Below are 24,653 nucleotides of genomic sequence, written 5' to 3' on the forward strand. Positions count from 1 at the left end.
AATGCCGGCCGGGCCGCAGGGGATTGGCTGCAGGTCAGTGTGCCGGGGGCGGGGCTTCTGCTTTGTACAGAGCACACGGTGTGTTTGTCTGTCTTCCCGCTCCTGGCTCCTCTGTCTGCTGGTGGCTGCGCTGTGTCCCATCCCCTTCTGACCCGGGTGATGGGAGAAGGTAGGGGGGTGCTGGGGGAGATTTGTACATTTGCCTGTCCTGGCGGTGGGTGCAGGGGGAGGCAAGGAGCCGCCTGCACGGATCTCCTGCCTTACCTCCTCCCCCCCCCCAGTCACTCACATCCATCGCTGCCTATGCTCTCCACTGCTCGTGTTTGTGTGTGTATCTGTGTATGTGTGTGTATATCAGTGAATGTGTGCAGGGAGCCGCCTGCACGGATCTCCTGCCTTTCCTCCCCCCCCCCCCAGTCACTCACATCCGTCGCTGCCTCTGCTCTCCACTGTGTGTGTGTATCAGTTTGTGTGTGTATCAGTGACTGTGTGTGTGTGTGTATATATATATATCAGTGAGAGTCTGTTAGAGTGTGTGTCTGAGAGTGTGAGAGTCTGTGATAGTGTGTGTCAGAGTGAGAGAGAGTGTCTGTGAGAGTGTGTGTCTGAGAGAGTGAGAGTGTGTGAGAGTCTTTTAGAGTGTGTGTCAGAGAGTGAGAGAGAGTGTCTGAGAGAGAGAGAGTGTGTGAGAGTCTGTTAGAGTGTGTGTCAGAGAGAGTGTCTGAGAGAGAGAGAGTGTGAGAGTGTGTGTGTGAGAGTTTGTGTGTGTGTGTGTGTGTGTGTGTGAGTGTGTGTGTGTGAGAGTGTGTGAGAGGGAGAGAGTATGTGAGAGTGTGTCTGAGACAGAGTGTGTCTGAGAGAGTGAGAGTGTGTGTCTGAGAGAGTGAGTGTGTGTCTGAGAGAGTGTGTGCCTGAGAGAGACACCAACTGTGCACTGCAACTGTTAGGTATGTATATACAACTGTGTTTTTACTTTGGGCGCCACGGAAAAATCCTGATCGCCTTGGGGAGCCTTGAACCGAAAAAAATTGGGAACCACTGCGCTATGGTATTTCCAAATGTATTTGAAGTTGTAGTATTGTAACTTTAACAGGTCTGAAAATATGGAACCAAAACAGTTTTAATATATAAATATGCGCGAAAAAAGGAAAGCTAATGAATTTACAGAACGTGTGATATTTAAGACAAACTGGAAAACATAGGCATATTTATGCTAATTTAAGGCAATAATTAGAAAGTAAACTCGACACAGTAGGTGTGGGACCAAATCTTGAAGGTCTAGGACATTTGGTCACAGCTGTCTCGCCGCAACTAAATGACCGCCGGCATTTCGATGCGACTCACCCAGCCGATGTAAGCTTCTGCTGCTGCCGCTCGGCCACTTCGCCACGAGGGTAAGTACCTTACCCTAAAACCCCTTAAATGAAACCCCTACCCTAAACGGTAATAAAACTTACCTTAGAAGCAGCCAGCGGCGGGGATTCCAGCAGCGAACCGGCGGCGGGGTGAATCGCGGTGGAGCGCCAGCGACCATTGGTTGTGGCGAAATGGCTGAGACCAAAATATCCTATTCGGCAATCTTGATGTCCTTGTTACCTTTGCAATATCGTGTAAACAAAACTTATCTAGCAAATCCTTTTTCCTCCACCCCCAAGTCACTCATGAGCTATTACTAGCAGTCCAAACAACCTCAAAGCATTGATTCAGAACCAATCTAGTCAATGTCAACACTACGATCATACATTCTAAAAGGAGGATAATATGCTTCTGGCATTACAGGATTCTCTAACAAAGCCACTAGAGCCTTTAGGACTCAGAACTAGTTCGATATTAATTTCCTTCTATCATTCATGTGATGTCATCACAAAGTGTATCTGGTCATTCTATTTTCACATCAGCATTGAGCAAACATTCATAGCAAATATTAGATTTGATATTGTTTTAATATCACATTTACTTACTAAATGATCTAATATGCTATATTGTATGTACTTTATAGAAATATAGTAACTTTATAGGGGAAAAAAATACAAAGTAACAGAAATGCGTATTTTTAGGTATATAAGATAAGGGACATAGAATTAAGGGAATATGAATATCTGAATAATCTGGAAAACACTACATTGTACTTAATGTTAAACACTCCCTGGCAGATAAAAAAAAGTTTCTGATACTTTGTGTTGCCCTCTATTTGTCCAGTAAGGAATCGCCAAAACTATGATCTGTTTTGTCATGTGCAAATGTGAAACTTGTTTTAGTGGATTTGTAGCATCAGAACTTTACCACAGCCTCAACTTTCATAGGACAAGAGGTGTGAGCCATCTCGTCTGTGTTACAAGGGGCATTACTGCGATCATCTCAGCAGTGTGCACAACTATGATTTAGCTGCCACAAAATCAGGAAAAAGGTGGGCTTCAATTTTCTAGGGATCTTAAAATAATAATAATAAAACACATTTTAGAAATATATTGTAGCTAATCAAATAATCAAACACAACAGTGGCAAAATAGATGGATATCTAAAAGACGAAATGCAGTAACTCATAGCAAGAAAAAATATTTAGCATAATACAAATATCTGCATTGCACTGAAAATCCTAAGTAGCTTCCCCTATTGCAGTTTTTAATGTTTTTGCATTTATGGTATAAGAAACCACTAACCATATATTCTGCTGCTAAACATAGCACTTCCTAGGTGTGGATGCATGAGGTGCCTTTCTCATGTTTGCCCTCCAAGCAGCGAGACATGCTACCACATTAACCATCTGTGACAGGGTAAATAAAAGCCACCAGTTATATGCCTGGAAAACCTATGTCTAGTCTGCAGTGCAGCACTGACTAGGTTAACTTCAGCTGGGAACCTCAGGACAATTAGTTGGATCCCAGCTGCCTAATCAAGGTGTGTTAAAACCCAGGCTGTAGACACATGGAGCCTGCCTGTTGATGAGAGAGGAGTAAGATGTAAAGAGATTCCTGAAAACAAGGTCTGAGTAGCAAAGTAGTTGTATTTTGAACTGTCTGTCCCCTGCATAGAAAAAGGGTAGCTGCCTTATATATAAACTGTCTGCTAAAGAGAAACTGTTTTGTTTGGTTTGCTGAAGAAAAGGCCATTTTCGTTTTTGCTGATGGAAAGCTATTTTTGTTTTGTGTGCTGTATATCTTTTAAGGCTAAATAAAACAGCCTTGTTAAGAAACCCACGTGTGTAGTTGCATGTACCCTGCAACATATGGTGTCAAGAATTGGGAAGGTTTTTTTCAAAAGGCTCCTGCAGTTAAAGGGCCACACACACACACACACACAAGAATGGAAGAAATGTTGAAAGAGTTTCTGTGCGAGCAAACCAGACAGCAGGGACAGTTAAAGCAGGAGCAGGCCCGGCTGCAAGCGGAGAGAGATGAAAGACTACAAGCAGCACAAGATGAGCGGATTGCCAAGCTGTTGACCCAATTCCAAGGGTCTGCCAGTGCAGAACTAGCAAGCAGACCCCCGATACTCCTGAGGAAAATGGCTCCGAACGAGGATCCAGAGGCTTTTTTACTGACTTTTGAAAGAGTTGCTGAAGCTCAGGGCTGGGCTACAGATCGCTGGGCAACTGCTTTGGCCCCGCTCCTCATAGGAGAAGCCCAGGCCTCATATCAGGGTCTCCCAGCAGATCAGGCAATGGACTACCGACAAGTAAAAGCCGCCATACTGGATCGCTTAGGTCTGACCCCAGAGACCTACCGGCAGCAGTTCCGGAACATGAAGTACACCGCTAAGATGAGACTCCGGGTCCTCGCTCAGCGATTATTGGACTTATGAACGCGCTGGATACAACCCGAGGAGTGCACTAAGGAGGCAATTCTTGAGCAGGTGGTTTTGGAAAAATTTCTACAAATAATACCCCCTTCCGCACGCTCGTGGGTAAAACGCCACGCTGCTGAAACCCTAGCTTTTTGGCGGTCCGACTCGTGGAGAACTTCATTGGGGCTGAGCAGCAGGCGAGTGTCCTGGACCCGACTCCACCGGCACTTGCGGACGCCCAAAGAGGGAGGTCGGATCAATGGGGAACCTATGGCCCGTCACGGAACCGCCAAGTCCAACGGAAGGAGCAGTCGTTCCAGCAAGGACGGAGTCCAAATGCTGGTCCCCGCAGAGACCCTCATCTCCTTCCGGATGTCGGCTCGTCGCAAAGTGAGAGGAACTTCCGAGGATGTCGCCCACAGGACCCACCAGATGCCTGGTCTCCAGTAACCGGTCCAGCGGAGCGCTATCCACAGCCCCCTCCTGCGAGGGAACCCTCTCCATGTTCCGCCTGCGGAGAACAAGGCCACCGGTATGTGGACTGTCCACTGATGGATTGTTCATTCAGCAGAACCGTCGCCTCGGCTTTTACTGATTAAAATTACAAGCCCTGGCTACTTCCAGCCCTGATTGGGGGAAAAAACGTCCAGGCCCTTGTAGATTCGGGCTCTGGGAAAACTCTGGTCCTCCAGGAACTGTTACCGCCCAACGTGTGTTCTTTTGACTCCCCATGGATCATAGAATGTATACACGGCGATGTAAAACGCTATCCGACGGCCAAAATTCGGCTACAGGTAAAAGGTCAGGAGGCTTACCTCGAAGTAGGAGTCGCTCCTTGGCTCCCTGCCCCCATTGTGCTCGGTCGGGACTGGACTTTCTTTTCAGACCTAATGGCCCCAGTCTTTCACGAGGAGCCTCCTTCCAGGGCTCAGGAGAACCCTGGCAAACTGTTCCCCTTCTCGGCAGACCTTTTTCCCAGTAGACACCAGGTTCAAAAGACTCGGAAGCAAAGACGCTTGGACAAACAGGACTGGTTGCAGAAATCTGGGTCTCAAGGTGACCATTCTAGTAGTCAGAGGTCACAAGTGATGGTTGAGGATGGCCAAAGGGAGGGGGCTATGGGCCCTGGAGATTTACCAGACCTGTACCTCCCTGACATTCGCCAGAAGCAAAGGGAAGACCCAGTCCTTGCTAGACAGTATGACAAGGTGGTGAAAATTGATGAACAGATTTTAGATGCACAGGGGTGATAGTATTCCCCCATTTTGAGCTATCAAAGGATATCCTATATAGGTTGAATAGGCAGACACAAACAGGGGAGGTCACAAGACAGATATTGGTTCCCAAGGCGTTTGTTAAATCTGTGTTCACTCTAGCCCATACTGTCCCTTGGGGTGGTCACCTGGGCAGGGATAAAACATTGGACCGTATTTCATCCCGATTCTATTGGCCTGGGATGCATAGTGATATTGCTAAGCTATGTGCAGCATGTCCGGAGTGCCAGCTAACTAGTCCAAAAGGACAAAAACCAGCCCCTTTGGTTCCTCTACCCTTGGTGTCAGTTCCCTTTGAGAGGATTGGGGTAGACTTGGTAGGACCTCTAGAACCTTCTGCGAAAGGACACAGGTTTATCCTTGTAATAGTGGACTATGCAACAAGGTATCCTGAAGCGTTCCCCCTGAGAACAGCAATGGCAAAGCAAGTAGCCAACAAGTTGTTGGAACTGTTCTCATGGGTTGGACTTCCCCAGGTTATGTTGACAGACCAAGGTACAAATTTCAAGGCTAAACTGATGCAGGATGTCTTAAAGTTACTAGAGGTCAAGTCTGTTCGGACATCGGTCTACCATCCACAAACTGACGGATTGGTGGAAAGATTTAACCGAACTCTAAAAGGGATGCTGAGGAAATTTGTAGATTCAGAGAAGAGAGCCTGGGATGAACTTCTCCCTTTTCTGCTGTTTGCAGTGCGGGAAGTTCTCCAGGCCTCCACGGGCTCTCTCCATTTGAACTGCTCTATGGCCGCCAACCCCGGGGTATCCTAGACCTCCTAAAGGAGTCCTGGGAGGAACAGCGGTCCCCTTCTAAGAATACCCTGCAATATGTACTAGACCTTAGGAAGCGCCTAGATGTGGTCGGCCATTTTGCCAGGGAGAATCTTAGATCGGCCCAGGACAGTCAGGAGAGACATTACAATCAGAATGCTCGCATGAGAGTATTTCACCCAGGAGACCAGGTGATGTTATTGTTACCCAGTTGCGAGTGTAAACTCCTGGCCAAATGGCAGGGCCCATTCAAAGTACTCCGCCGTACGGGTGATGTGGATTACGAGATCGCTCAACCAGGGTCCAGGAAGGGTAAACAAATTTACCATGTGAACTTGCTGAAACCCTGGAAGATGCAGCGGTCTCTATTCATCCACCCGGTGGAGGAGGAAACGGACTTGGGTCCTCAGCCTCCACGGGAGAACATCGTGAGTGACGATAAAATCCCAATGGGTAAACAGTTGTCCTCTGAACAAAAAGGGGAATTGTTAGCAATAATTACACAATTCCAGGATGTTTTTTCTGACTTACCAGGACAAACTAACTTAATTTCCCATGCAATCGAGACAGCACCTGGGGTAAAAGTACGTTCCCGTCCTTATAGGTTGCCTGAAAGTCGTAGGGCTCTGGTAGAGAAGGAGGTACAAGAAATGTTACACTTAGGATTGATTGAGGAATCATGCAGTGAGTGGTGTAGTCCACTAATTATGGTCCCTAAACCCGATGGGAAGGTAAGATTTTGTGTGGACCTCCGAAAGGTCAATGCGGTATCCAAGTTTGACGCATATCCGATGCCAAGGGTGGACGAATTAATTGACGCCCTTGGTAACGCGGAATATATATCCACGTTGGACTTGACAAAAGGATACTGGCAAATACCCTTAGAGGAAAAGTACAAATGCAAAACAGCCTTTGCCACTCCCATGGGTTTATACCAGTTTGTGACAATGCCATTTGGACTACATGGAGCCCCAGCCACATTTCAGAGACTCATGGATAAGGTACTGAGGCCCCATAGGACTTATGCCGCAGCCTACCTAGATGACATTGTCTTTTACAGTAAACACTGGCGGGCCCATCTAAATAGGCTGAAAGCGGTCCTCAAATCTCTAAGAGAGGCAAGGCTCACAGCCAACCCTAAGAAATGTGCCTTGGGTAAAGCGGAAACCAAATATTTAGGGTATGCAGTGGGAGGTGGAAAAGTAAGGCCACTAGCCGACAAGGTAGCTGCCCTGAAAGAAGTTCCGACCCCCCAAACAAAAACGCAGGGTACTACCGGCGGTTCATCCCCAACTATTCGGAAGTGGCAGCCCCTTTAACGGACCTCACAAAAAAGTGTGCCCCTACACAAGTGGTGTGGTCAAGGGATTGTCAGAGAGCCTTTGAGGACATTAAAAGGTGTCTATCAGAGGGTCCCATCCTTAGAAGCCCAGACTTCAACAGCCCTTTTATAGTGCAAACAGATGCATCAGAGATAGGGCTAGGGGCAGTGTTGTCACAACAGTTTGAGGGAGTTGAACATCCTATCCTTTTCCTGAGTAGGAACTTGTTCCCAAGGGAAAAAAACTACTCAGTGATTGAGAAAGAGTTCCTCACAGTAAAGTGGGCAATCGAGGCTTTGAGGCATTACCTGGCAGGAGTCCATTTTACTTTGTTGACGGATCATGCTCCACTGAAGTGGTTAAATAGCATGAAGGATTCCAATGCTAGATTGACTAGGTGGTATATGGCCCTCCAACCCTTCTCATTTGAGATTCAGCATAAGCCGGGAAAGGAGAACGCAAATGCTGACTTCTTTTCTAGAGAAGGGGTGGATGGTCGGGCTTCAGCCGTGCGTAGCCCCAGCCACACACTAACAGGGGAGGAATGTGACAGGGTAAATAAAAGCCACCAGTTATATGCCTGGAAAACCTATGTCTAGTCTTCAGTGCAGCACTGACTAGGTTAACTTCAGCTGGGAACCTCAGGACAATTAGTTGGATCCCAGCTGCCTAATCAAGGTGTGTTAAAACCCAGGCTGTAGACACATGGAGCCTGCCTGTTGATGAGAGAGGAGTAAGAAGTAAAGAGATTCCTGAAAACAAGGTCTGAGTAGCAAAGTAGTTGTATTGTGAACTGTCTGTCCCCTGCATAGAAAAAGGGTAGCTGCCTTATATATAAACTGTCTGCTAAAGATAAACTGTTTTGTTTGGTTTGCTGAAGAAAAAGCCATTTTCGTTTTTGCTGATAGAAAGCTATTTTTGTTTTGTGTACTGTATATCTTTTAAGGCTAAATAAAACAGCCTTGTCAAGAAACCCACGTGTGTAGTTGCATGTACCCTGCAACACCATCCAAAATAGGAAGCCTTACATCTCAAATGTCAGAATGTGAAGCAGAAAATACCCTAAAATGTGGTATTCAAATGTCTAAGTTTACATATCTTAAATAAAAGAGGAAAGTGAATGATTGCCATGTTTATATATTCAAATAGTAATCTAAAAAAATACTGCTAGTCATCAAGTCAGTACACGAGGAAAGAAAATTTTGACTACTAGTTTATATGAATATGTAAACTGTATCAACTTGATAATCTAAAAAAAGAAAAAAAAAGTGCTTAGATTTCTAACTTCTTGTATTCCAAGAGGTTCTGAATTTCTCTTTGTTTGTTCAGCTTTGTTTGAGATCACAAGGGATCAGCTCTTCCAGTGAGGAGCACAATTAATTTGTTGCTACTGGTCTGGAGAAGCTCATGTTGGGTGACTGAATTATCAGCCAAAAACCACTGCTCAGAATGTAAAAGTCTTCAAGCCATGTGATGACTTGTTCAGGTATTGCAGTGCTTTCAGCATTCTGCAATTGATTCAGATTATTTTTTACTTGTAGCCTTCTACCCCCGTACCCGGGAAGGAACTACCAATGCTGCTATTACCTGTTGGCAACCAGGAGGCCTGAGCCTCTGCCACTTGGAGCCTGGGGTGATTCTGGTTCATCTTGATGCAGTGCCTCCACCTGTAAGGGTTCCAAACATGGTGGGATAGGCCCCTTACAGAAACAATAATAATGATACACACACAGACAGGTATATAACAACAACCTTTACTGAACGCAGACCCCGTACCCTGTACCACACAGTTGTATAGGGCCCAACCTGATACCACCAGTGAGTGTCCCAAAAGTGCATTGAGTGCCAGGCACCAATACCCTGGTCAAGTCCCACCCAAAGTGTTGGAGATAGCGCTATCCCGTGAAGTGTTGGTGCACCTAGTTGGGTACCTGCCCGTGGCTCCAGCACCAGGGTGATGCAGAAGAACAAAGAGGATCCGTCTGATCCAACGTTGTCGTCTGCGATGGCGTCAGCCTCCGCGTGGGGTGAATTCCGGGGTGGATAATATCACCACTACAGTCTTTAACATGGAGATGGTCTGGTCCCAGACCACAGGCCACAGTCACCTCATGGCATCTCACCAGTGCTGTACCTGACTATATGCAGCTACTGGGGAAAGGTCTCTGACATGGGGCTTTCACTGAAGCAGCCACAACCTACTGTGAGTTAGGGCCTAGCGGGGGGGAGGATCTGGGGAAGATCTGGCCTAGTCCATGGAAGCACTGCTCTCTAGACACTACCTGCTCCTCTGAGGTCCCTCTTCCGACTGACTGCGAGGTGATAAGCACGCCAAATGTATCCACTGTCTTCCCGGGGATACCACAGCCCTCTACACTCTGCGTATGCGCGCCTGTCCGTCATGTCGGCCTCCCCTAGCCGGGTGTGCAGCGGAGCCTACGGCGCAACGGAGCTCCCTCTCTCTCCTAACTCAGCCACCGCCGATCGCCTGCCACCCCGGATTGGCTCCCGCTGCAGCCGCATATACTTCCCCCAGCAGCGCTACCCGCCAGGAGGTAAAAGGACACAGGGAAGACTTGCAACATCCTAAACACCCCAGGTACTATAAATGACAACCAACTAATGAGAGAAATATTGTGACAAGGGCGTTGAGAAAAGATACCTTAAGTAGCATTACTCCAAGGAGGAGTTTTTTTCAGGGTTTGAAATAATGAGATATTAAATAATAAAACAGCAGCGGTGAAGATGCAGTGGATAACTGCATAGAAATAGTGGCCTATAGCAGGCTCTCGCACACCTCTTTTTGAGCCCTGCCCTCTCCCCAGCAGTGGAATAGCATTTGCAACAAATTAAAACAAATATTAAAACGTGGCAGTGTTTCCAGCAGGCAACTGTATCCAATGTGAAAGCTGTAACAATAGACCCGTAGGAATATAAGGATATATTTTAGCTGCTGCATTTCACCAACAAAAGGATTGATTTAGCGGCAGCCATTTGGTTAGCCCCAAGAGCAGGATATTCACTGATCGATCACAGGAGAACGGATCGGCAGCTTACATAATTCATTTTCATTAAAAGTAATCAAATGCTGTATATATTAAAACAAAAAAAAAAGTTAAAAAAAAGGCAGCGAATAATTCTTCTTTATGTCATAGTTTTTTCACACTGGAATAGTACTCTGTGGTTTCCTGTATTTCACCATCATCAAAACTGCCTTTAAAATTGCTTAAGACCGCACTAGGCTTAATCTTTATTTTGCTCAGTGGTGTCTTTATTATGATTAATATGCAGGTGATGATGGTAATAGTCTCAATGTTATGTGCACAAGGGTGTGATGATAGACAAAGTCATATTATTCTTTCAGTTGTGCATTTTATCTGGACAGATGAACGAATGACAAGAGGCAGGCAGGACAGACATCTTTAGCCTCACAAGCAGCAAGAGCCGTTTTATCATTTTGCTGAGTAAATACAGTAGATAGCCACGTTAAAGGCAGAGACTTGAAATCGCTCTGCCTGTCAAAACATTTAAAAGTGCTGAACCTATTCGATATTTTCCTAGTAAACTGTTTTATAAATAAAATAACTTTGCATAACACAAATATTTGCATTGTACTGAAAATCCTAGCTTCATTTACTGTAGTCACTAATGTTTGTGCATTGATGGTATAAGCAACCACTAACTATATTCTGCTGCTAAACATTGGACTTCCCAGGTTTCCTAACAATTGTTTGCCCAACTACAATTACCTATTTGTCATAATCAATGCGACAAGATCAGCACAAATTTATGATATATATATTATAGATATAGAGGGAGACTTACCTTGGGGATGGTCTCAGGCTGGGTCCGGAGGCTGCAGAGGGCCAGCCGGCGCTGCAAGTTGGGCCCGACCTCTGGCTAGGCCCGGCTGCCGATCGCTGCCGGGCTCTCTGTCAGCTGCCTGCAAGCCTCTCCTTCACTGTGTCCCATGTGCTTCCGCCATCAGCGCGTGCCGAGCCTCCCTCATGCTGGCGCGCACTGGAAGCCAGCTTACTTCTGGCACACTGACGTCCGAGAGGGCTTTCGTGCACCAGAGGTGGAAGCTCAGGACATAGTGGGGGAGAGGCCTGCAGGCATCTGATGAAGAGCCAGGGCCTGGCCACGACCGGCCCAGGTCAGAGGTCGAGCCCAACTTGCAGCGCCGCTGGGCCCCCAGCAGCCTTCGGTCCCGAGACACCTGTACATTCTGTCCCCCCCACCTCCCCCAGTCTCGTCAGACCTGCATATGAGATCAGATTAATTGTAAGGAACCCCAACCCTCTCTAATAGCATGCCTGAGATCAGATTCATTGTAAATTTTTCTGTATTTGGTTCCATTTTCAAATTACCTAAAAATTGCGGTGAACCGACTAGGGTTGCCCACGGAACCCAAGACTTCCTCGGAACCTGTTAAAAAACACTGGTTTAACTTTTACAGTGCCCTAACGATGTGCATGGTATAGCATGACTCTTAGCATACTTTGTTTTGTATTCTGTAACATCATTGACCGTTTCAACATGTAGATCTCCATCCAGCTCGTCAAAGGAAGCAACCTCTAACAAGCATTTGAAAAGGTAGAAAAATGTGTACCAGTGAAAATTATGCAACCCATGTGTGCCCAACCAGTAGTCTGCATGCCATCACCTATACTTGGATAGTTGCTTGCTGGAATGTCAGAAGAATCACTTTAGTGATCGCTCTGATATGTATGTTATGTGGGTAGAAAATGTCCATATGTTTGGAGATTTGCTATGTGTGCTTGAAGGGATTTTCCGTATTTGTAGGGTGGTACCAATCTTTATCATTATGAATTTAGGGTCTTCCATACTCCATATACATACACAGATTTACCCAATACTATTAATTAAAGAAGAACATAATATCACTTACCCAGTCATAAGAAATGATCCAGCAGCCTCTAGCAATTCCTAGGACTATATTTAAAGTACGTCGTGGACTTCCAGCAATTACATGGGTGGTAGTTTCACATACGTCGTCTGAAAACAAGAATCCTCTATACTTTTTGACTACTTGAATTACAGCATTCTGTTGCCTAAACAAAAAAAAAAAGGGGGGGGGGGGGGGGGAAATAAATATATACACACAAAAAAAATACTATATAAGACAGGCACTCACAGACATTAAATAAAGTGCAATGGGTTTTATTCTAAAACATCATCAACAAAACACAATGTGTCCCCAGCACTCAAATAGAAAAAAGCATCAAGCCAGGATAAGCCAAATAAAAAATATTATACTGTACTTGTGGACAACTAGACAGGTGAGCCTAGCCACTAAACATGTATGCAGCACAAGACAAGTTGTATCATAGATGTGAATAACAGTAACAGTGAAAAAACACTGACAAATGTATATATCAGTGTAATAACTTTATTTAATATAGTGCTTTTCTCCCAATGGGACTCAAAACACTTCACAATTACAGTATAATGCGCAGTACCGAGCACATAGGATTGTTACAGACACTGTCCTTGCCCAGTTGAGCTTATAATCTATGTTTTTGGTGCCTGAGGCACAGGGAGATAAAGTGACTTGTCCAAGGTCACAAGGACATCAGGAATTGAACCAGGATCCCCTGATTCAAACTCAGTGTTATTGTCATTAGTCCACAGGAGTATTTGATATAAATGACAACTTTGCTTGTGTTTAATGGAAACTGGTGAGCCCCGGTGTGGATGTGCAAAGGAGGCACTCATAAGCATATGGTTGCCGGTGGTGTAGTTCGGACATCGATAACATCCCGGTTTGTCGAGTTTTACATTGTACTGGTATATAGGCTGTCTTCACAAGCAAGTCTCTGAGGTTTCCACCTCTTCTGAAGCTCATAAGTGTTTTGTATCACATTGATTTTGGTAATTGGGTATCTGTAGACAGGAGGTGGCAGCTTTTAGAAATCCTTTCAGAGATTGAGTGTGAGGCCGTGTGAATGTTGTGATGACCAGTATGCAATATTTATTGGTTGTGCGTAATATATATACTCATACTCAATATATATAAATAGATATATACAAATTTAGATAGGAAATAGTAAATATATATATATATATATATATATATATATATATTAGAAAAGAAAGAGAAAAAGCGCCCGATCCTTGTATAAAATCAGATATAAAATATTTAATAAATCATGGACAGACAAATGTACACTCACACTTTGTCAATAAAAATAAGGCATGTTATGGGACCAGCCCATGCACCAGATCGAAGACTCCACAGTTCACCTCCGTACGATTGCGTCCAAAATGCCTGCAAATGGACGTTACTGCTGCCGCAATCACCGAAATAGGTTTTCTCCCTTTAGACCAGAACTTTTCTGTTCAGTGCGGCCGCCATTACGCTCACACGAATCAGGGACCAGGGAAACCTTCACTGACGTCCTCACTCTGGCGTCTGGACTGCTCGACCACCGTAGTTTCTATGCCACGTGACCCTACGCGTTTCCTCCGTCTCAGCGGATTTCATCAGGGGATCATTTTTATTGACAAAGTGTGAGTGTACATTTGTCTGTCCATGATTTATTAAATATTTTATATCTGATTTTATACAAGGATCGGGCGCTTTTTTTCTTTTTTTTCTCTTTCTTTTCTAATAGGTTCGTTGGGAGGTTGGTGAGCCCAAGAAGAAGCAGCCTGGACTTTAATATTGTCACTTTCATGGACACCTATGGACTTAAGTATTGATTCATTTTTTCATATTTTTTGGTGTTCATTTTTTACAATTTTATGTTCATATTTATGTAATTCACTTTTTTAATTACATATAATTATTTCATTTTTTTAGTCCATAGGTCACATTAGTGTGATTATCCTATTATTTTTCATTTTTATTCATTTATTTTTCATATACACTTTTTTCTTTTTTCACTTTTTGGCATTTTATTATTATAACACAGTTTATTTTTTAATTACTTGTTTCTTACCACAAGTTTATTGATATGTCATATTGAAAATAGGCATCTGTGCTGGGTGCAACATCTTGCCATATCAGATCAGGGCTGCAGCAATTTGGGTGTAGTCTGTGAAAAGCGCTGACTTTAATATTGTTTTTATATATATATATATTATATTTGGATTTAACCCCCGGGCGAGTAAATATTGGCCCAAGCAGCACACGTTTGGTACTAGGTGGCGAGTAGATTTTTTTGTGTGGCGAGTAGATTTTTTGGTGATTTGTCAACCACTATATATATATATATATATATATATATATATATATATATATATATATATATATATATATATATATATATATATACATATATATATATATATATACATATATATATATATATATATCGGTATATATATATATATATATATATATATGTGTGTGTGTGTGTGTGTGTGGTACTAGGTGGCGAGTAGATTTTTTTGTGTGGCGAGTAGATTTTTTGGTGATTTGTCAACCACTATATATATATATATATATATATATATATATATATATATATATATATATATATATATATATATATATATATATATATATTATATATATATATAATATATATATATATATTTATTTTTTTTCCTATCTAAATTTGTACGAATAATGTCATCCATTTTGTATACAGAGATATACAAAAAAAAAAAGTATTTTCGCTGAAATGTAATGTACAGTTAATTGAATAGGGATAGGAAATATGTTAACAAAGTCAATGGTATTAACCAATTGTTCTTCCCAATTAGGAATAGGTCGTTGGTGGAGCAAAAATATAATTTGCTGAATTGTTTAGTGCCAGTCATTCAAGAAATTCGCTAACTCAAAAAAGTGCATTAACATGCTGGCAAGGGAATTCCATTGCAAATAGTGATATACCTGTAGTGAAGAAACGAACTGGTGGACCTGTATACAATAGGATTATTTGTGATTGGCTGGCATCCTGCAGCTACCCCCACTATGTGCAGTATGACCGTATCGAGACAAGACACATCAAGCGTCACACAGTGGAGTCTCAGAAAGATGATTCACAATACATAATCTGTTAATAAAAGAATTGTCTCTAAAATATGTTGGGAGAGTTTCAACGTAAGGCTGTAGGAAAAAGTAAAGATATTGTAATATTGCTTGAGAAAGAGTCTTTAGCCGAGATGATACTGTACATAGCCCTGGGGGATTATTAATGGATTTGAAAAAACAGAATATGAAGTTTTAATATTAAAAAAAACAGGAAAAAAAACAAAAAACGAGGGACTATATAATAAAATCAATATAATAAATCTAATATTTGGTAAATAAAAATGGCTGAATGCCACTAAAAATAATGAGAATGTTCCTTAGGTATTTGTCTCCTGGGAAAAAATGGATGGGAAGCATACTCGTGGTTCAAACAAAATGTCACTTGGTCAAACAATCACACTTTGAATATACAGCGAGTAGTACTTTTTTTTTGCAGCATTCAAAGTTACATTTTAATTTTAAACATTTTCCTTATTTGTGCTGTAATGTGAATTCAAAAAGCACAATTTCTCCATGTGTTACAGCGGCTCTCTGCTTTGTAGAAGAGCGAGTACTACAAGTGGTAATATCACTGCCATTAACATTGGGATACAAATCTGCTTCACCCACCTTGGGAAAGTCTATACATCTCTCAGTGCTCCAGGTGCCAAAATTGCATTGCAAGTTCTATACAGTGGGGATTTATTGTGTCAACAAAATTCTATACAAACAGCTGTGTACATGGCAGAACTACTGTATAGTATTCAAAATATATGTTATTTGTCCCTGAGAAGAGAATTATGCCCATATTTACTACCAGCATGGGAAGGTGTCATCCTGAGAAAAGATGAGCTATACACTGAAGTGTTTGTGTCTTATAATTCACTTGAAGTAACTGCATTATAGGACTAGACTTATTTGTCTAAGACCGAGGTGGGCAACCCTATCGCCATTCGCCACTTGTGGCGAATTGGCAGGCTAACTGTGGCGAATTTAATATTGATCTAGTCTATCCCTACCTTCCCCCTCCAAGAACTCTGTTCTGTGTCCTGCACAGCCTAGCTGTGCAGACCCCATGCGGAGAAGCACTCCGTGTCAATCTGCCTCTCTCGCCTTCACGGCGCCGCATCAGGGGGTGGGGGAGTTATGGAAGCCGATTGACCAGTTGCACAAGCGCTGTGGAGGGGAACCCAGGTATCATTCCATTTAAAAAAAACTTGCCCGCTGCTGCTCCGTTCCCCAGACTGACTGACTGATTGACTGAACAATTTGTTGGTTCCCTCTGTCCTGTCTCCTCTCCTTGCTCGCTCTGCTAAACTGCCCCTCCTCCACTCAGCTGCTTTTTGTAGCGCTGGTTCCCTCTGTCCTGCCACCCCATCTGGCTCATGTGTGTGTGTATATATATATATATATATATATATGTGTGTGTGTATGTATGTATGTATGTATGTATGTATGTATATATATATATATATATATATATATATATATATATATATATATATATATATATATATATATATATATATATATACAGATATATATATGTGTGTGTGTGTGTGTGTGTGTGTGTGTGTGTGTGTGTGTGTGTGTGTGTGTGTGTGTGTGTGTGTGTGTGTGTGTGTATATATATATATACAGTGATTGACAAATCACCAAAAAATCTACTCGCCACACAAAAAAATCTACTCGCCACCTAGTACCAAACGTGTGCTGCTTAGGCCAATATTGACTCGCCCGGGGGTTAAATCCACTCGCCCGGGGCGAGCAAATGTATAGGTTTGTCGAACACTGTATATGTATATATATATATATATATATATATATATATATATATATATATATATATATATATATATATATATATATATATGTGTGTGTGTGTGTGTGTGTGTGTGTGTGTGTGTGTATATATATATATATATATATATACATACACACACACACACACACACACACACACACACACACACACACACACACACACACACACACACACACACACACACAGTTTTAAATTTTTGCATGGTGTGGCTATTTTCACTTATAATTCGCCACACCTGTGGCTACATTGAAAAATAGGTTGCCCATCCCTGGTCTAAGAGCTACAGGTCTATAAAATACCATACACATATTCCCAGCTAGCTCAAACTCCTACACCCACCACATCATGAATATATATATTTATGCCAAAATGAGTGCTACTGAGCGTGGCAAATGTATACAACAAAATAATAGTAATTACTTGGTTATTTAGTTAAACTCTTTGGCCAAAGCGTCGTAAGCCTGCATTCAGCATTTTGCTGAATGGACAAGACTCACTGTAGTTGCTTCCCCTCATACAGAGGTAACAGGAAGGGTTCACAGTTTTAGTGTTAGGACCTGCATTTGTGGTTATACCTTGACGTTTGGTATGCAGGCTTACGACGCTTTGGCCAAAGGGTTTAACTAAATAACCAAGTAATTACTATTATTATTATTGAAGTATTTAAACGTTATACTTATTACCATATATGTTTTGTCAATTTGATGTAGCATTGGGCCCCCCTGTCTTTTGTTGTATAAAATACCATATAAGAAATATATATATTTCTTAAAAAGGTTTATACCGATTCATTCCTTATCTTAACGAATTGCATGGTGGATGTATGCAACGTGATAGGTATTGAGTGATCTCTGGAGTGATTCCTGACACCTTCGCAACGGTCATGTGAATCACTCAGAAGCTCCAAAGACCAGTTTGTCAGTGCATGTCGGAAGTGGACTAGCCCCGTAATTGGGGTGCTGTGTGTAAATACACATATCAGGAGGTCCAGCAGTCAGTGAACACACTGATTAAAACAGTTAGATAGGCAAGCTGCAGGGTGGATACAGGCTGGCGTGGTGCACACAGAATGGGTCTCTGGAGTGCTTCCCGAGACCTTAGCAAAGGTGCTATGAATCACTCAGGGCCTACAGAGACCAAATGGTAGCTGAACGGTTAAAAGATAGACTAACCTAGTGGGCAAAGAGCGGCCCTGGAGAGCTTCCCAACAACATGCTGAAGGTTCCTTGCAACACCGTAGCCGCATGTGAAAAGACTGAAGAAGTCGACTGAGTAATGTCAGCAATGATCCAGACATACGTTTCGCTTAAGTGCTTTGTCAAGGAAAGACCTGCCCATCCTAACTGATGAGTATTTATACCCTCACTCTGATGGGATGGGAGTCACATATTAACTTGTTTTAGAATGAACATTTTCTTCAAGTTGTTCCAAAATCGTTTCTTTTGTTTAGTGTTTATTGTGTGTAACATCAGAGTGGAAAAGAGCTGATGAGTGGATCTGCAGGGACAGGGTAGTGTGAGTTAAGTAAAGAGGACACCCCAAAACATTAACAATATAAAGTTCTAGGTGTATATTTGATGTAATTATGAAGATATTAGATTTAGGAATGTCAAATCGCAGTCATCATAAAGTAATGGTAAAAAAATGAAAGTAGGACAGATGCAGGGTTGGAGAAAGATTAGATTACGTAACCATAAGGTGGTTTTGTTGAGAGCCATGGTGGATTGTGGGTTAATAAGGGGACTGTGGACAAGGATATCCTTCAAGTTACATGCTCTCCTGCTCACCAGAGTTGGTTTTGGTTTGAGGACTGGGTGGAGTTCTTCATCGTTTATTAACAAATGCCAATGTTAGTGGAGCATAGAGTTTATTTTACCTCACTGGCTATTGAATATCCCTTTGAACCTGATGATTTTTAACTCATTAGTTGACGGTGTTTTGGAGGCCAGATGTTCCCTTTTGGGTATACTTGGCTCATTTGTAGGCCCTTTTTATACAGGATTTGCTGTAACCTTGGTCCATGAAGTGTTTTGACATACCCAGTGATTGTTTTTCAACGGACGTTTAACAGTTCCTGCGAATACAGAGGAACTGTCCCACTGGTATGTTTTCCACTAAATGCCTAGAATGGTGTGTCAGCTCTTGATAGGCTGTTGGGTGCGGTGCTTTTTAAAAATGTTGTGGTAACCAGGTTACCTTTTGAAACACGTTCGATTTTGATGTCCAGAAAGTTAAGAGACTGATGATAGGTTGATTTCATGTTATGGTTATTAATATTTATAGAGTGGAGATGAACTCTTCTTCTTCTACTAAACTTTCTGAACCTCGCCACAGTCCAAAAATATCATTGATGTCATGTTTTGTGTTTGGTTCCATTGTCTCCTTGAAGACTGACTTCCTCCCACCATCCAAGGTACAGGTTGGCATGTGTCAGGGCACAACTTGTGCCCATCGCTTGGATCTGGTGGTAGCTTCGATTGTGGAACATGAAATAATTGTGCGTAAGGATAAAGTCCAATAGTTGCATGGTGAAGTTATTGAGTTCAGAGGGATGTGTTCCTCTAGATCGTAGGAAGTGCGAGACTGCCCCATGCTGTGCTGTGTGGGATGCTGTGTAGTGTGTTTCTACATCTAAGGTCTGTTCATCAATGTTGACCCCATCTAGCCTCCATAACATATCTCTCGTATCTTGAAGATATGCGGGTGAGTCACCAAGGGATGCAAAACGTTGTCAATGTACTGTAGATGTGTTTTGCATCAGATTGTCAAGGTCGAACAGAATAGGTCGTCCTGTGGAGGAGATTTACATTTGTGCACCTTGGGTAAGCTGTAAGAAGTTGCAATGTGAGATGAGCTGCCAAGGATAAAGTTATGTTTCTTCTGGGATATGACTATTGTTAAAGCCCTCATTAATAATTAGGGATCAAATAGACTATTTGGCACATAGCAGAGGAATTCACAAGGGGTCTAGTCTACTTAATTAAAGCTTTAAAGGTAATTGGAAGAATTGTGTTTATTTGGAATGATAAGGACAATCAATGGAGATGTCTACATACTGCACCGACACACTTTATTCGAGCAAATACCCGGTATGTACCTGGCAGATACCTGGAATGCGCCACTCCTCACCTCTGACAAGCCCCGTTGCGTTTGCCTTCCCAGCCTGGGTTCATGCCTGGCTGACGGGCGGCTGATCTGTTAAATGATAATGATTAGGATTTAATAGGCTGCAATGCTTCGCGTGTCTACCAGATGGCATAAATTCATGAATTGTAATGCAGTATATATATATATATACTGTGCAGTATTGCAGCCAGCGGGAATAAAATGCTTCAATCCCTGCCTGGAAAATAACCCAATGCACTCGGGCAGAAAACAGTCACAAACCTCAATACACCCGAATTCGTGGGACTAGCCGAGCTCGAATAAAGTGTGTCGCCAGTGTAAAGCAGTGTTTTACACACCTCTCATTGGGGAATTGCAGTCATAACAGATATTAAGTGTAACCCTCTTTATTTTCCTATCTGTATTAATATGTGTATTTTAGGGTGGGGGCCTGAGTCCACTTCCCCTGCATTTGATAGAATATTTAGTCTGCAAAGAACCAGGCTGGAGTCAGATAACGTAGAGGGACACCCATTTTATGAGTAACAATACTTTATAGTCGGGGGAGAAGAAATCACATGTAATGGCCCTCAAAATCAGGAGACCACAGAACACGTATTGCAACCCCACATATAATACAAGGGTTGACCTCATTGCGCCAATGTCCCAAGGATTCACTCCTGGTGCCTCGTGTGCTAACTAATGGTTCATTGTTGGTGCCGACACAGCATTGGCGCCCATGTAGAGTTGTGTGTCTCAAACAGTTGCAGACCTGATACTTTACAAAGGATGCCAAGTAATTAGAAGGGATACTGATGCGTGGTAGGGGAGATCCCTTACATACGTTCTCACTTTGTTTACTCCCAGCTCTGAACCCCAGCTTGCACGGGCTCCTTTTCTCTGGTGCTGTAGCACTCCTGGCTCTTATGAGTTGTCTCCTGCAAGTGCAGTCAGTCATTCACAGGACTCCTCAGGACAGGTCTTCTCTCTTCGTGGTTCTCCCCCTCTGACGTGATCCTTCCAGCCTAGCTATATCCTACTCCGCTTTCTGTGATATCATGACTGTGTCCTATGGTCTTAGTCCTTTCTTCTGCTCAAAGCCATTGGCCGGATGGCATGTCCATTAATACTGTACACTTGATACTGTGATTGGCAGAGCAGGTTAAGTCCTGGTATCCGCCTGGGCGCGTACAGATATATATTTAGGGGTGTTGCATAAGAATGACAACGGATTGAGCAAATACGAAAATAAGTGTAGCTTGTATGCATGTGTTACTTGGTTATTTTGAAAAAAAAGTTTGTTTCCCACAAGATGATATTTGGAAACAACGGACAGACTGCTGTTTAAGCAACAGCGGGCAAAATACGTAAGCTTTGCAATAACATTTTGATTGGAGTTGGCAAAACAGTCTAGTAGTTAGCATTTCATGATTAGGTTTTGCTCACGGTTGTGTGGAGCACATTTTAAAAAGTGGGGGAATTATTCCACCAAAAACTGCATAACTGTGCATGTTTTCATTTAATCTAAGTTTATTAGTTTTCCAGTTTGCCTTTAACACCTGAGATTTCCACAGTTAAAATCTGTAAATGAGCCTTCTATATTTCATTGTACGCGTAGCTTTTTTTCCAATTGTTTAATTTAGGTTCGAATTCACGAGGGAATCAAATAGCAGCCTGACATCTGTCAGAAGGCCAAATATAGGCCCTTACAAGCGAAGGCCCTTCCACTGAATCTCCAGCCATGATGCTTTCATTAGAAAATTAAACTAAAACAAATCTAAAATAAATATTTACTATTTTAATTTTGGGAGATCAAAAAAAGATGGTGAGAAGTATAACTAAACTTGCTTGACGTGACTTGGTCGGCCATTTAAAACAAAGTTGTTCTGAACAGTATCATATCCTTTTTATGCTAATGTTTCACTGAATTTATGTTACAGTTACAGTACTCCACAGATTAAAAAAACAAAAAAACACAGCAGAAACTCAATCTGATGTTTAACATGTCCTTGAATTTTGTGGGTTATACCAATGATTGATTAGCCTTTTTTTTTTTTTTTCAGCAGAAAACAAGTTCTATCATATTGCTTTCATTTTATACACTTTGTACAAGAAAAAAATGTTTATCTCACGCTCCTCTCTTGCCCCTCTGTTCTGTGGATGTCCGATTGCTGTGCAGCTGTCATCAATCACTATGAGACTTTTTGGCTAAGCAGCAAAGGTGGCAGCCACAAGGCAGACAAAGGGTGCTAGCTACTTGCTGCCTGCTCAAAACTGGACTCTGATGTAGTGGCTTTTGCCGCCTGTCAGCTTTGCACCTATATTACCCCGCTGTCGCTCCTTTACAATTTCTCCTGCTCTCCCTCCCAATTCAAAAGCTAACTCTACCATGATACCACAGTTCTCCTTCCCTACTAGTGTCCTTCATTTTTGTACCCAAGAGCTACTCCTTCTAGTTTCCCCTCCTGCCTTCCTAAAAAAAGACCATTACTCTGCGTTCTTCCTCTCCCTACCACTCCTCTTGCTATGCGATGACATCTCCCAAATCCTGGCCCTACTCATATATCCATTCACATCAGTCCCGTTCCCTACAACATTCTTTCAACCTATACTGCCAACCCCCAACCTTATTTGGAAACAAAAGAAACAGCGCACAACGCCAAATAGTGAAGCAAGTAATGCTATGTATTAGTAATTACAGGGTAATAAATCTGCGTACATCAAAACAGTGGAATAGGTGCATTTAGTGTGTTTCACACAAGTTACCACTCAGCAACTGTTGTCAGAAGAGTCTGCAGCTTGCTTCTCTCAGCGGGGGCGCTACGTTGGTTCAGGAGCAGGATTAATGTCCATAACCCCTCATCCAGCAGTACATCGCTCCCAAGGGGATTTCCCTTTACAGCAACCACGCTCCGTTGCAGGTATTGGTGCTTGGTGGGACCGCTCGCGCTTCCAAGCCGTCTGGTGCAGCTCGTGTGGCTCAGCGAGCAGATCCACTGTACGGGGGTGAGACCTCAGCTCTGCAAGGGTACACTCGGCGTGCCACGTTGTCGCTCCGTCACGGGATACTGCGTGATGACGTCACAGTCTCCGCAGCAGCGAGGGAACCGGCAGGGAGGCAGTCAAAGTCTCTCATATGCCCAAAATTACCACTGGGAGTAATACTAGCAGGGTGAAGCCAATAGAGGCAATGGCAATATTAAGGGAACCTGAAGAAGTAGTTTATTCTACGAAACATGTTGGATGATTTTTATCTAGTGCCTTAATATTGCCATTGCCTCTATTGGCTTCACCCTGCTAGTATTACTCCCAGTGGTAATTTTGGGCATATGAGAGACTTTGAGAGACTTTGACTGCCTCCCTGCCGGTTCCCTCGCTGCTGCGGAGACTGTGACGTCATCACGCAGTATCCCGTGATGGAGTGACAACGTGGCACGCCGAGTGTACCCTTGCAGAGCTGAGGTCTCACCCCCGTACAGTGGATCTGCTCGCTGAGTTACACGAGCTGCACCAGACGGCTTGGAAGCGCGAGCGGTCCCACCAAGCACCAATACCTGCAACGGAGCGTGGTTGCTGTAAAGGGAAATCCCCTTGGGAGCGATGTACTGCTGGATGAGGGGTTTTGGACATTAATCCTGCTCCTGAACCAACGTAGCGCCCCCGCTGAGAGAAGCAAGCTGCAGACTCTTCTGACAACAGTTGCTGAGTGGTAACTTGTGTGAAACACACTAAATGCACCTATTCCACTGTTTTGATGTACGCAGATTTATTACCCTGTAATTACGAATACATAGCATTACTTGCTTCACTATTTGGCGTTGTGCGCTGTTTCTTTTGTTTCCATTTCTTAGAGTGTGGGGGGTGCTGAGCCACCCCCTGTGTTTATAGCAGCAGACGCCTCTACAAATACACGGTTAAATGATATAATTTTCTTCATATATACACCCTCACTGTGGTTATTGTGATTTATTTCTTGGTCACTTATTTATGTGGTTTAGTCACTGCACTATATTTATATTCTAAATTCTGGGTTAGATAGTAGCGCACAGTATTTTCTCTGTTCCCAACCTTATTTACCTTCCCATTTTCCTGCACTTTATAATGTACACACAATCTGCAATAAACTACACCAATTTATTACCTCTGTGTCTCAAATTTCAGAGACATGGTTCACCCCATCTAACACTGCATCTCCTGCAGCACACCCCTAGTGCCCTCTCCTTTACAAGAGATGAAGGAATGAACATGGTTGAAGAGTAGGAGTTAAGAAAGGAGCACAAGCTGACCTTGCTAAGCAATGGTATAAACATTACATCAACATTATCTAACGTGCACTAAAAATAAACCGTAAAAAAAAAGGAAATTGCCCATGACAACCAAGTACACAAAAAAGTTTAAAAAAGAATCTAGCAAATGAATCTTAAAAACATTTGATAAATATATACAAAATATAGATAAAAGGTAACGTTTCAGTTCCCAAATTTCTACTGGCACAGACTGCCAACAAAAATGTGACCTCTAGGGTCACGTCATTGCAGCAATAGCTCTCACATGGCCCTGACCGCTCTTCTGGTTTCCCTGATTGGGATT

At 42.9% G+C, this 24,653-nt stretch overlaps 1 protein-coding gene across 3 annotated transcripts in view; it reads right to left on the reverse strand.

Annotated features, from left to right (window-relative positions):
- The window catches only part of MCPH1 (microcephalin 1), a 321,427-nt gene that overhangs the window by 197,321 nt on the left and 99,453 nt on the right, over positions 1–24,653 (reverse strand). For all 3 annotated transcript variants that reach the window (XM_075598207.1, XM_075598208.1, XM_075598209.1), the window contains exon 11: positions 12,062–12,224. In XM_075598207.1, the coding sequence (XP_075454322.1) occupies positions 12,062–12,224 (163 nt within the window). The remainder of the gene's footprint in view (positions 1–12,061; positions 12,225–24,653) is intronic.

The sequence above is a fragment of the Ascaphus truei genome, chromosome 4 (genome assembly GCF_040206685.1).
Source record: "Ascaphus truei isolate aAscTru1 chromosome 4, aAscTru1.hap1, whole genome shotgun sequence".
NCBI classification, from domain to species: domain Eukaryota; kingdom Metazoa; phylum Chordata; class Amphibia; order Anura; family Ascaphidae; genus Ascaphus; species Ascaphus truei.